The sequence below is a fragment of the Agelaius tricolor genome, unplaced genomic scaffold (genome assembly GCF_023055355.1).
Source record: "Agelaius tricolor isolate 1412-34295 unplaced genomic scaffold, bAgeTri1.0.p SCAF_4, whole genome shotgun sequence".
In the NCBI taxonomy this organism is placed as follows: Eukaryota; Metazoa; Chordata; class Aves; order Passeriformes; family Icteridae; genus Agelaius; species Agelaius tricolor.
This window is the reverse complement of record NW_027269264.1, coordinates 37,157,480-37,171,376: the sequence shown is the minus strand read 5'-3', so window position 1 is coordinate 37,171,376 and position 13,897 is coordinate 37,157,480. Positions and strand designations below refer to the sequence as shown.

Below are 13,897 nucleotides of genomic sequence, written 5' to 3'. Positions count from 1 at the left end.
ACAATGCAGTAATTTCAGTATTATCTTGTATTGGCACAAACCAAGTGAAATTTTAGAAGATAAACTTTTCTTTCTTTAAATGTGGAAAACCTGTTCCTTAAACAAATGATAATTATTATATTTTACTATGTTTTGTTAAATTGTGTAATATTGCCACTGCCACTTTTGAGAACGTGCTGAAAAAAAGCCAGTCTGACCTGTTGAAGCAGCTTCATCCATAAAAATAATCTATCCTTACTGCTTCCCTGTTTTACTGTTTTATATATAATTTTCATCTCTGTGACATAAAATTTATTGAAGGTTGTGCTTTGATTCAGTTGCAATAAATTGCACTTGGAGTTGATTTGTATTTCTCTGCTGATAAGGAGAACAAAGCTGTAGCTAAAAAATGGCTTTCCCTCTCGGTATATTTTACTGATGCCATTTGGAAGTACCTAAAAACAGAGGCCAAACAAACTTAAGGGAATAAAAAGCAGTTACATTTATTGAAGAGCCTCCACATATACTTATTGTAGACAAAGCCCCCCCCCAGGGGCTACACCCAAAGTGGACCCAAAGCGGGTCATGGGTTTTCACACATTTCTAAGTTTGGTTTATTTGCATATTGGGGATTAATCTTTCAATTGCAGCTTCAAGTAATGAAGTAATTTACCCCAAGTTTGCTTTCCCCCTAACTCACTTTTGTTTACATTCTCGGGGCCTGAGAAAGTAAGGTGTCCTTGATTCCCAGGCCTGGAGAGGAATTGTTTTGTCTGTTCAAAATGGGAGAACAGTAGCTAACACTCTATATGGAGTTATACACTAAGGAATTGCAGGATTACAAATGTATGAAAAATATAACAGCTAAAATCCTGAGGCATCATTCAGCTCTGTGTCTTGAGCTGTGGAAGGTAGGTGCGGTTGTTACTTTTTGTACCTCACAGTTCTTCAGGTTTTATTCAGTTATATATGTGATCCTTCTGTCTATGGTAAGTTAAACTTCATGGTACCTTGTGAAGCGAAGTACTCAATGATGTGCTTTTCTGAAACTTAATGTGCAAATTCAGCTTTTTATTTTTGTTTCCCTGGGGAAAAGGGTCTTCCAGAAATTAGAGAGTATTTTGGAAAAAAAAAGTTTCAAGTGCTGTTCATCAAATCTGCATAAGACTTTTTTTCTTAAAATCAGAGTATCTACACTTTAATTACAACTGAAATCCATGCTAACATATCCTTTTATCTGGAAAGGTAACTTGACTTTATGAATTTAAATTACAAGGATGGAAAGCAGAGCAGAAAGAGATTGTTGCAGCCAAAGTCCTCTTTCTTTGATGATTAAGACTTCTATTAAGTGCCTGGGCCTGGAAAGGAAATTAAATGTAACTTATTATTACAATCTGCTAGAAATTGCCGATCAGATTTTATGCAGTGTCATTTTGTAAAGACAACTGTTGTAAATTATAGTAACTTCTATTTTCCGGATTAATAGAGATTATTACGAAACACTTGTGTAATTTTAAATGGTTTCAAAGTGCAGCATGTTATATATGGTGAAGCATAAAGTATCCATGTTTGCAAAAACATTTGCAGACAGCATGTTATTAAGGTGTCATTCTTGAAGGTATCAGATAATACTTTGTGGTGACACAACAAATGTATACTGTTGTGTTATTAGTTGACTTAATTTGTTTGAAGTTTCTATATTAAAATATTTTTCTTCTGGTATTCTTCATTTAGAAGTAGATCTGGCAACAGATCTCTCTCAAGACACAAGGACAGACGCAGATCCCGAAGTCCTCTGAAAAAACGGTCTAGATCTACGGAAAGACGGAAATCAAGAAGTCGCTCTCGTTCTCGGTGAGTTCTGTTCCACAACATGGTATTGTCAGCTCAGAATACAGTTTTTGAAAAAAAAACAAACTAAGAAACCTTTTAGGTTACCATAAAGGGTAGAGTCTCATCTGTGGGACAAAAAGACAGAAAGTAAATTTTAATACTGAGTATAGTGGTCTTGGCTATGATAGTTAACTATCTTTCTTGTAGCCTGTAGGGTGCCTCCAGGGGTTAAATGATCACACTGAGGCACCTGAACTTCGATAGTCTCATCTACATTTGTACTAACATCGAAGCTGACTGAAAAGAGTAATTTTGTCAGACTACAACCAATAGTTAAGGAATATTATCCTGTGTAGCTTGTGAACCCACTAAAAAATTTATAGTGCTTGTTTGATATGTATCTGTTGAGAAGGTTGAATTCAGTCTGACCTTGATCCTGTATTGTGAGAATGTGTATATAGTTCTTGTGCATAACCTTCTATTTTCATCTTTGACTTTTCTCGTATCACAGCAGGAACAAATACATGTGTTGGTTGTACGACATATATATGTTTCAGGATGTAGTATGTGTGTATTTTATCTAGTTTATTAGCTTTTATGTCTGATCATCTAATTATTAGACTGTGACGTTTTTAGGGATGAAGTAGTGAATTAAGCTCAAACCAAAAGTGCCTGTGTAAATAGCTTCATGAATAGAAGTCTTGGTGTGTTCTTGGTTTAATTTCTGTAATTCTCCTGATTTATTTAAAGGGAGATTTGTACTTAGGTTGTGCAGCTGCCTCTTGTTCTAGGAGGTAAGTTTTGTGGGAAAGAGAGCTGCAAATCTGTGGACCTATGTGGAAACAAAACTAGATTGCATAGCTGACTGAGTTTTATTGTGGATCCTTTTTATTATCTGTTTCTGCTTTCTGGAGCCTCTTGAGTCTGCTCACTGGAAGGGTGAAGTCCAGTGAAATCTCTTATAAATTAACTAGAAGACATTTCTTGGGGAGGCTGTAATGCAGGTATGGGGACTCTGTGCTGTTTCATCTTTATGATGTTACATTCCATCTCTGAGACTCCTAATGAAGTACTTGACAGAACCTGATGGGAATCAAAGTTGTCAGTCTGTAGAGCATACAGCAACCTGCTGTTAATTTGCAGTTGAGAAGGAGGTACAGCCAAACATCACTTCAGTTGGAGGAAAGTTTGAGTGCTTAGGATCTTTCATGTGTGAAGGAGTCTCTTTTAGAATCTGTAAAAATATAGAATAGATACCAATATCAGGTAACTTCTGTCGGTCTGGTTCTTCTTGACACAATAAGGTGTGCTAATCAATTTTTCCTCTACCTCTTTCTCCTGTTTCTCTCTCTGAACAATTGTTCTTTCATTATGTGTCTCTGTACTAGAGGGAAAAGATGGAGTCTTGCATTTTCAAATAGTCCTATACTAAAATGTAATTTTCCAACCCAAGTTGTTAGCTAATTAGTTTTTGTTTGACTTGATAACTTGAACATCAGATGGAATTTTCCTCACTATTCTTTTTATGAACATCTATCATACTTCCTGTCCCAAAAAAGCTATTTTCCTTTCTTCTGTTTTTACTGTATTAGCATTTTTTAGTAATTCTCAAATTCCTAGTGACATTACCGATGGTTGAATTGTCTTGATTAAGTTTTGATCTTACATTTGCCTTGTAAGGGAACCTGGTGACATTTTGTTCATATTTTCTTTTTATTTCTATGTATTAAGTGGTGTTGGACTGCCAAGCAGTTAAAGGATATCTGTGTGAGAGAAAACTATAGAATATGAAGACTTCTGTCAGTCAGCTGTCATTATTCATTTGGCAATGATTAATCTGAAGGCCGTTTTATGTGGATACGTTTTTAGTAAAGAGTGGATTTACAGATTGTAGAGTTTGTCTCACTCCTGACAAAATAGAGAAAATATATTTATGTATAATTACATAACTGAGGTGAACAGACAGGTTCTCTCCAAACATAGTAGCATCACTTGGAAGATAGTGATTTGGTTTGGTTTTGGCTTCCCCTCCTCCAGTTTGATTTCCAAATTTTTCCTAGCTGTATATAGCTGTTTATTTCCTAGCTATATATAGCTTTCTCTTACTGCAAACAGGGGTGAAAAATTAAAATATTGAAGAATTACTATTTTTCAACAGAAATGTGCACTTTATCTTGATGTATATTTAAGAGTTAGTTATAATTTTAATTGGAAAGTTCAAAGATGAATTAATGGGTTTGTGTTTGGCTTTTCACAGGGACAAGAAAAGAGACAAAGAAAAGATCAAAGAAAAAGAAAAGGCCAAAGAAAAAGAAAAAGACAGAGACCGAGACAAGGAGAAGGATAGGGATCGAGACAAAGATAGGGAAAGAGAGCGAGATAAAGAGAGAAACAGGGAGAAGGACAAGGAGAGAGATAAAGAGCGAAGCAAAGATAGAGAGCGAGCCCGAGACAAAGACAGGGACAAGGATAAAGATAGGGACAAGGAAAAGGAAAAAGATAAAGATAAGGAAAAAGACAAGGAAGAGGTAGATCATAACAAAGAAAAAGAAGATACTGAGAAAGAAGGAGAGAAGGACAGAGAGAAGATAAAGGACAAGGAGGGAGATAAGGACAAAGGAGGGGATAAAGAAAAGGACAGAGACAAAGAAAAGGAAAAAGATGGGGATAAGGAGAAGGAGCGAGAAAAAGAGAGAGATGATAAAAAGAAGAAAGATAAGAGATCCAGAACACCCCCAAGAAGCTATAGCTCTTCAAGAAGATCTCGTAGCTCCAGCAGGTTTGTTTAGAATTTTTCATGCTTGTTTTGTTTTGTTTTGTTTTTTTGACTTGTCAGATCAGTGAGACACCATCCTAACTTTTATGTATTGATGTCACCATAGCTCTTACTAAATGAATTTGTATTATTTCTGTTATGTAGATTTTCCTTTCAAGTAACATCTGTTATAAAAAGCTCTATATGATGCCTGATATAACAGAGTTTCTTGTTGGGCTGCTGGTGCTTGACTTTTGCATAACCATATTGTATAAACTTTGTGGACAGTAATGAGATTATTTTTGTATGTATATGTATGTTACAGACAGCCAAAAGTTCTGACCAGCATCACATGCATTATCTTTGCCCTGATGAAAATTTGAGTCACTGTTACATAGTTCTTTCATTACTTACATACTGCAGCATTTTGGTCTGTAGATCTTGGAAACAGTTGTTTTCTAATACCACCTCTCTTTGGCTGGATGACTGAACTGCAGGAAGCAAGCGTGTATGTTGACTGGCTAGCCTAGGAAGAGACAGGTACATTGTTTATCTGATGGCCAGGTGTAAGTTAAAAGTAACATTCCTTTATACTGCTGACAATAAGCAGGAAAGCAAAGTTGATGTGGCTATTTGTTTTGGCTCTGAGGGGAGTTTAACTAGCGGGAAGTCTGGATAAATTTGTTTCAGCAGAGGGACGCTGTGAGATTATAAACAATCTGTAAGCAAGCTCAGGCATATTCTAAAAGCAACTGAGTTAAGTTTAGATGCATTGGTGGATAAAGTCCTCACTATTACATCAGGAATTAGGGAGTTCAGTAGTATTGTGCCAGATTTAAACAGCAAACTATATCTGTAACCTTGAGATAATGAAATGCTGAACAAATTGGACAAGTTCTACCTATTGTAATAGTTTCACTAGACAAAAGCAGAACTCCTCTAGTCCCCGAAACTCATTAGTTCAGTGTTCATAGAAGACAAAAAAAGGGTGTAATGGTTTCTGAACATTGTGTCTGTGTCATGAGGTTTATGGCAAAATATTGTTTCTCCATTAAGCATATGCAGCTTCCTATTTAAATGAGTGGAAGACCCACATAGAGATACTTCTGTCAGCTTTGAAACAGTTTTTTTCAGTCCATAGGCCTCAGAGTTTTGAATTGGATAAATGCATAAAAATATGTAAGGGTTTCACAATATGTATCTTATATAGGAGCCTTGGTGGAAAACCAGGCTCCACTCCCAAATAGTAGGTGTAGTTAGATGGGTGTTACCAAAAACTCATGTTCTAGTTTGCAATAATTTTGCTCCCCCTTAGGAATCTTACTAGTTAAGAAAGCGCTGTGGGAAGGCTCCAATGTCATGTACTTGAGCATGGAATTCTTGTGAAAAATAATGCATTTCTTCTAGTGCAGTCAAAGTACAAAACTATTCTTTGATATAATACAGATATTGTTAAACAAGGGTAGTGTTCTTTTGAAGCTGGACACTTTTATTATGGATTTACAATTTTTTTGCATATATAGCTATCCTTGGAACGTCAGTGCAGAGGCCAATACTGGTGAATGTTGTTATCAGGAGCTTAGACAGTGGGACAGAGTGCATCCTCTGTAGCTTTGCAAGCAACAAAGAACCAGCTGTGTGGGGGAGGCTGATCTGTCATTAGAGAAACTTCAGCAGATGGGAGAAATGGACTAATAGTCATCTCATGGACTTGAACAAAGAGAAAGGACAAGTCCTACACCCAGGCAGGAATAATGCCATTGCACCAATATAGCATGGGGACTTGCTGGCTGCCAGGTCCTTGCAGTCAAGGAAACCAGGAAATGTTGTAAGTAGGTCAAGAGAGGTTATTCTTTCCCTCTCTCCTCTGGTAATGGTAAGGATACATTTAGAATCCTGTTCTGGGCTTCCCATTACAAGACACATTCCGATGTACTGGAGTGAGTCCAGTGAAGGGCCATGAAGCTGATAAAGGACTTGGAGCTTCCTTCATACAAGGGAATACTGAGGAATCTAGGATTGTTTAGCCTGGAAAAGAGAAAGCTGAGGAGCATCTTACCAATATGTATGAATATCTGATAAGAGCATGAAGAAGACAGAGCCAGCAGAGGCCTGTGACAATTAAGAGGTGACAGACACATATTGAGCTATGGGAAATAAAGGGGTTTTTTTCCTAGTGTTGAAATTATGGTTTTGCTTGGCAGACTGGAACCAGGTACCTCAAGGGATTGTCTATTCCAACCAAAAATCTGACTGGGTATGGCCCTGAATAATGTACTCTGATTGACCCTCTTGTAAGGTGGGAGAGGGATAGTTTGGACTAAGTGATCTTCAGAGGGTTCTTCCAACCTCAGTAATGTCATTGTTCTCTGACAAGCAATTCTGAGTAGGATGGGTTACATGAGGGGTCTTTCTTTGGTGATGGACATTGCATAGTTGAAATGCTTACAGACCTTTCCAGTGAAGATCATTCAAAAGATAGGTATTTCAGTTGCCTGAATTTCAGTACAGCAGCTGACTGGTGATCATGTAAAATGTAAAATATAAGTGTAAACGTAAAATATTGGGCAAATAGTAATCTTTTTGGAGAAGAGGTGAAGGTGGAATAGGACATACAGGACCTTCTAAGAACTAGATGGCAGCTGACCTTGCTTTGCTCACAGGTACTGGAAATAAGATGGTTATTTGTGATTCCTGGCTGAAAAAAGAAACAGATTGTGAAGTGAAATTAGGGGAAAAGTTATCAGGGAAGTGAAATCAATTGGAAAAGGAGTATCTCATAGGCTAGCAGAGCCAGTAGCACCAGATGACATGCAGAATTTTATTTCCATGTATAATTAAGAGACACGGGATCACTATAAAAGTATTCAGAATTTGTTTTTCTTAAATTTTGCTGTTTGTATTGTGTAAGGCATTTAAGGAAATGGGTGCACAAAATCTTTTTATGTACAAATGTAATACAGATGGGAACAGATGCATTTGAGACACAGTTATGATTCTTCAACTAGAAATAAGAAAAGCAGAAAATAAAAATGAAAATAAAATTAATTGGATAAGCAGTTTCTAGTTTTAACACAATTGCTGAAGCACTTAATTTGCAGGTACATATGCTGGAAAGCAAAATTAAGTGAGAATGTATTCAGTATAGCTGAAGTAACAGCACTGAGAGAGAATAATCAATTTCCAGTATCCTCAATTAAATAAAGGTGATGATCAATGTGGAGATATTCAAAATGCATGTTAACTAGTGAACAGCTGATTAGTGACTGAGATTTACTACATGAATTTGAGGCTATTTTATATTTTTAGTTTATTAAAGAAAAATGAAAAGCTTGCTGAACAAAATACTTTGGAAATCTTGTCTTGTGCAGCTTCAGGAGGTGACTGTATTGGTTTTGATTGAAAGAGAGTTAAATTTCTTCCTAGCAGCTGGTACAGTGCTGGAGTTTTCCTTTTTTTCCTGCTTATTCTCCTCCCCTGGTGGGTTGGGGCTATGGAGGGTGTTGGGCAAAGGGGGCAAAATAAGGCAGAGAATGAGCAAATGCCACTCAGGATTTAGTTGTCATCTGGGCTTAAACCATGACGGTTCTTTTTTGACTTCTTTTACTTCCTCACCAGTCCCTTCCTTACTCAATTTTGTCATGCTCTGCCAGGCTCTGTTTTGAGCGTTGAGGAAAGAACGCATTAGTAATTGAAACAAAATAAAATAATTATACTAACAGTAATAATTGCAATGGCAAGGACAGAGAGGGATAAAAAGTCCAAGAGAAGTAAGTGATGCACTACAGAATCACTCACCCCTCACTGACCTTTGGCCAATTGGGTCAGCTCTCCTGGCCATGCTCCCTCGCAGTGTCTTGCATACCTGCTTGCTGGCAGAGCATGGGAAACAAATGTCCTGTATTTTAGGATAAGTAACAACTAAAACATCAGTGTATTATCAACATCATTCTCAGACTGAATCCAAAACACAGCACTGGTCCAGTTACTAGGAAGAAAATTATCCTGGCCGAAATCAGGAGAGTCACAGTAGATGGTATATGGAGTATCACTGTATGGATTGGTACTCTGATAGGTCAGAGTATCAGTCCATATTGTGATACTGACTGTAATTTAAGTGTCCTTTTGTTACTTATCTAATAAGTGTTGATTTCTTGCCTTTTCTAAATATTGAAGATTTAAATATTCACAAATTGCAAAAGCTGTTTTGTGTAAAAAGAAATGTGCTGTATCTAGAAGTTTTAAACTTCACTTTTTTCCTTTAGTTGTTCTTCCAGTCAGCTTTTCCTGCTTTACAAAGAGTTGACAGGGAAAAAGTAGTCTTATTTTGACAGATGGCTTCTGTGTTTATGTTAAATGAAGTTGTACTGACTCAGTTTTTGCTTTAATTTAACATGTCTCTCAGTATAAATGGCCAGTTATTTAATGTTTTGTTGTATTCAAGATCAGATTCCATAATGGCAACTTCAGAAACTCCATTTAGCTATGTATAACAGTTGCTTTGTAAAACACTTCAAGCTCTCTTCCATGTGTTACAGAATGATGACATTCTGTTTGCTAAGCAAGGACCACTAGAGAAACAATAGATTTTATTTATTCTGACTTTGACAACAGCTTGGGCTTGACTTTGCACTGTTTTCTTCTAAATCAGCTAATTCTAGCTCATACATTTACTGAAGTTGCAGTGATCTTCAGGTTGCAATGTTACGTTTTGAGTTTCGTATTGCTCAAGTTATACCTTTTGTCTTAATGTGGCTCCTCATTTAATTGAGTTATTTTCCTGACTGGAGAAACTCTTAACTGATATTACTGACTTCAGTGTGTTTTCATTGTTATCAAGCATATAAGAATTTTAAAAACATTTTTTTGGAAGGGCACATCTTTTTTTTCCTACATTGGCCTTGCCTTTACCACTAAACTGAAGCATACAAATATTTTTTTTTAGTTTGTACAGTTCATATTTTGTTGGTAATATAGACTGACAAACTCAGTGGATATGTTTAGACCATTGTAAGAACTTTCTCTTTTTATCTCCTTTAAATTTATTATTTTTGGGTTTTGATGATACTGAATTTCTTGGTCCCATAGAGAAAGGCGTAAAAGGAAGAGCAGAAGTCCCTCCAAATCTCCTAAAACATCAAAAACAGCAAAAAGAAAGTCTTCACGAACTCCTTCTCCAAGAAGGTCAGTTTGATGTAAACACAGAAGTTAATGATTAGTAAAGATGGAAGAATTTATAGTAATTTCACTGTTTTACTGCCTTTGTGCTAATGATTTCAGATTATTTCAGTTGGTCAGTATGATTCAGTTTTAATTTAAAACTAACTCAAAATTTTAACCAATTTGAGCTCTGGTATTCTTTGAGTGGCATAATTTCAAATCAATCAGCATTGCAGATTTCTTCAAATCAATAAAATTCCTTCATCTGGTACAGATTAAATTGCTTTTTTCTTTGCAAATACAGTGTGTGGTGGTCATATGAAATGTTTAGCTCTCTTCAGCCAGAAAAATGCCATATTCTTTGTCAAGGGATTTTTGGTTAAATTTTGGGAGATTTTTTGCAAGTCCATGCTGGGTGTTTAGTTTGCAGTCAAATGGTTTGAAGTTTGTTGTAGTTGGATCAAATCCTAATTTGAATAAAAAAATTCTGAAACAGAAACAAGAAAGAAAAAAAAAGAGAAAGAGATACAAATAATGAAAGAAGAGAAAGAGAACGCTCCACTTCCAAGAAAAAAAGTAGTAAAGAAAAAGAGGGAAAGGAGAAATCTGACAAAAGCACCACTACTTTGAAGGTAAGTTTGTGTGACCAAGTGATCAGCAGGATGAAGTGGTAGTGAAGCTGTTACTGAAATGCTCTCTCTACTTTTTCTCATTCTACTCATTTCTTCTATTTCTTCTGTTCCGTACCAAATTAGTGCTGCTTGAGTTCAGTATTAGCTGGTTGGGGTTAGTAGGCCAGTTTAAGTCTACATATCTGATCTTCATTTGACCTGTAGGAGTTCATCTGCTTGGGTTACAGAAACACCTTGTTTCTCTTTTGTGTTGTGTGCCCTATGTTAGGACTTGCTTGGCTTCCTACTTTCAGGAGCAGGCAGACTATTGACTAACAAGCAGTATTCAGGGGTGGCTTGACTGTGAAACTGAAAAGATTACTTCTAAAATAAACTCTCATTGAATTTGTCCTGGTCTGTACATTGGATTCTGTAGCAGTAAAGTTGAAGAGTTGTGAAAGAGTGGTATAGGATTTTCCCCTACAAAATAGAAAGTACTGCAGTTAAGAAAAGAAATAGAAATATCTTCAAATTGTTTACTCTTAGAATTTGAATAGCAGCACACCTTTAAAGAGTAGTTAGTTGTGCTCAGAATTACTCAGCTGTTACAAAACAGCTGGTTTTAGGTGACTGTTCAAATGCTTGAGGGTGTATCTTACCCAAGAACTCTAAAAATGCATCAGATACCTGACAAAAAATGAGAAAGAAAAAATGTTGTCCCATTCTATTGAAAAAATGCTAGTGAAATCCTAATTTTTGGAGCTGCTTCTCATACTTTCCATGGTGCTGCTTGTTCTATAACTTTATATATAGAGTTTATTTTAGTTAATAAAGACAGATCTTTCTGTGGCATGATTTCTTGGGTGATGGGTTGTTACAAGTGCTGAACTTCAGCCATATGAAAAGAAAGTGTATTTTAAAAAAAGGTGGGGGGGCAAAGAAGCTCACACCTCTATTTTAAAATTTGCAGATACAAGATACACATGTAAAAATTGAAACAACAAAATTATTGAGAGTTGGTTCGAAGTCATAGCCTATAATGCTAAGAATATTATTTTGTTGTCAAATAATTTTATCTTTGGTAGGACAAAGATAACAATAACGAAGATCAGAATTCAGAAACTGACAAGGAAGTAGACAATAGAGATACACAAAGGACAGATGAAGTCAAGCTACAACAGAATGGAAATTGTCAACCAAACGAGGAAAATCTCTCAATTAAAATGGAAGAGGTTTAAAGCAAAGAATGGACTTCTAATTCAACTAAGGAATTAAATCCAAAGCATTTTATTTCCCAGAATGAGGAAGAAAATGTCAAAGCAATCAACCTGAACATGTTGATAGTACTAGTAGCTCCTCCAGTTCATGTGATAGCTTTGTTGTCTTCTTGCTGTAAAGCAAGAGAGCACAGACCAGTAGTTAATACTATGAAAAGGCAGATGCCATCAAAACTATTCATCTCTGAAAATCCATGCATTTCCATGATGGCTGTACTTGTAAAATGATTTATGTTAAGTTTTGCTATAAGCTGTTACAAATTACTAGAAACTGAAAGATGTAAACCTGTACTTCCCAAAAAAAGCTGAAGATATGCATTGAAGGTTGTTTAAAATATTGCTTGTTGATGACTTTTGTATTGTTTTGCCCTGTAGGTTAAAAAATCCACAAAAACTTTATTGTGTGCTGTTTGATGTGCTTGAAAATGGTGCATAAATATACACGCTTCCTTTCCTTGTAAATGACAACTGTAGGGAAAGGGGGTTTAAGCATAAACATGGTTTTACTGTTCTTATGTTAAATACTCACAGATTAGTATGTTTTTCATTTGCTCACTGCTTGAAATTCTTAGGGTTTATTATTTAAAATAATTTCTTACTAATATCCCTGAAATTAATATTTCTTTAAAGTATTTGAACAATGCATGTGCTTTTTCTGTTCCTAGAAGGAATATTGCCATGTTATAGATACTAGATTAGCTTACAGGGTTATTTTGGGGTTGTTTTGTTTTGTTGGTTTTTTTGGTCCGTAGAGAAGTGAGCACATCTCTTATGATGATACCAGAACTTCCAGCTTTGTTTTGCAATGTACTGCAGTGTGTCTGTTCAGCTGAAAATAGTACAGGTGCCATTAAGAAAATAAATTTTTCCTTTTTGTTGAAAAAGTATGGGAGCACAAGCAGAAGCTTTAGTGCCTTCTTAAAATGTGGTATTTTCTAGAAATGTATATGTGCTGTTACACATTTTTAGCTAAATCTTATATGATCTCTCTTGCTACTTTGCCACCACCATACTGTAGACAAAAATGCAAGTGACTTGCCAGAATGGTTGTTTGATTCACTTGTTAAAATAGTGAAGCTCCATTTTACTTTTATTTTTTATTCTTAGAAGAGATTTATAAATAAGAGAAAAGATGTAATTTGGGGACCACCACTGTACAAAAGTAGTAGCTGAATACAAAGTGTGCTGTGATCACCTGCATCAAAGAAAGCTCTTAAGACATATAATATACATTTGGATGGCCTTAATTGTTACCTCTCTGTTATTTTCTCTGATACCTGTTGGGCAATGTAAAAGGAATGGCATGCAAAGAAATGGGGGATAAATAATTTGAGGAAGAAGGTTCTAATTTACACAGGGCTTACATAGTAGAGATTCTTTTATCATTTTTTGTGGAGAAAGCATGCAAGAAGAGAATCACAAAACAAGTGGTTTTGTCTTGGCAAAACATAGCTTTTTTTCTTTGAAGTAATTTAATTGGTTATGAGATTTCTCATAAGTTATGCTTTTAAGACATAATTATAGCTAAAATTGCATAGATTATTTTTACTACAACTTAATGCAATCAAATTATTAATTGCCTTACCTCATGGGAAGTGTTATTTCTTTCAGTTAAAATAAAAAACTAAGTGTATTGGCTATTTGCTTTCTACTTGTTTTACTTTTCCTCCGCATAGTTAGTTTTTGCAGTGGAAGGGAAGCATATTACAGGAATGAAAACTTTGCCCAACTCCTAAGGTAATGAAATCCAATTTGATTGTGAAGCTGCTTAATCACTCATTTTCTATAAGATTTAATGTTCTTGCCACTGTGTACATTTAAGACAACAGAAAATGCTTTACCATGTAAAGTATAGAACAGCCATTTTTGTGATGTTTAAGCCACATGCTGTTGGCTGGTAAACAGCTAATTCTGATAAAAGAATAAAAAATTGTATGCTTACAGGAAGACTGTGAAAGATTGTGTCTTGCAACAACAGCTGTCTTATTTATGATGTGTAAGTAGCATAGAGCAAAGAGATTGTTTGTATACTTGTTATCTTTGGTACCATTTCACTAATAAAGTAAGTATTTTAGAGGGATGTTTCTGCTGGTACATACTTATTAAAGGAATATTTTTAGACCATCTGGATTTACTCATAGAGCTTCTTTCATTTTAAATGTGGATATTAGTGAAAACATATGTGTATTATGTTTTCTTTGAAAAGCTAAATTTCTCTGTTGGGAAGAACTGGAATTCTTTCAGTGTATCATGTTTTAGCTGGTATTAGTTTGGTTTCTTGA

The 13,897-nt window shown here is 35.6% G+C and overlaps 1 protein-coding gene across 3 annotated transcripts in view; it reads left to right on the top strand.

Annotated features, from left to right (window-relative positions):
* The window catches only part of SREK1 (splicing regulatory glutamic acid and lysine rich protein 1), a 33,166-nt gene extending 19,471 nt beyond the window's left edge, over window positions 1-13,695 (top strand). For all 3 annotated transcript variants that reach the window (XM_071425302.1, XM_071425304.1, XM_071425303.1), the window contains exons 8-12: window positions 1,714-1,833; window positions 4,070-4,591; window positions 9,656-9,751; window positions 10,224-10,359; window positions 11,424-13,695. In XM_071425302.1, the coding sequence (XP_071281403.1) occupies window positions 1,714-1,833; window positions 4,070-4,591; window positions 9,656-9,751; window positions 10,224-10,359; window positions 11,424-11,576 (1,027 nt within the window). In that variant the 3' untranslated portion in view covers window positions 11,577-13,695. The remainder of the gene's footprint in view (window positions 1-1,713; window positions 1,834-4,069; window positions 4,592-9,655; window positions 9,752-10,223; window positions 10,360-11,423) is intronic.
* Window positions 13,696-13,897: the final 202 nt, after the last annotated feature.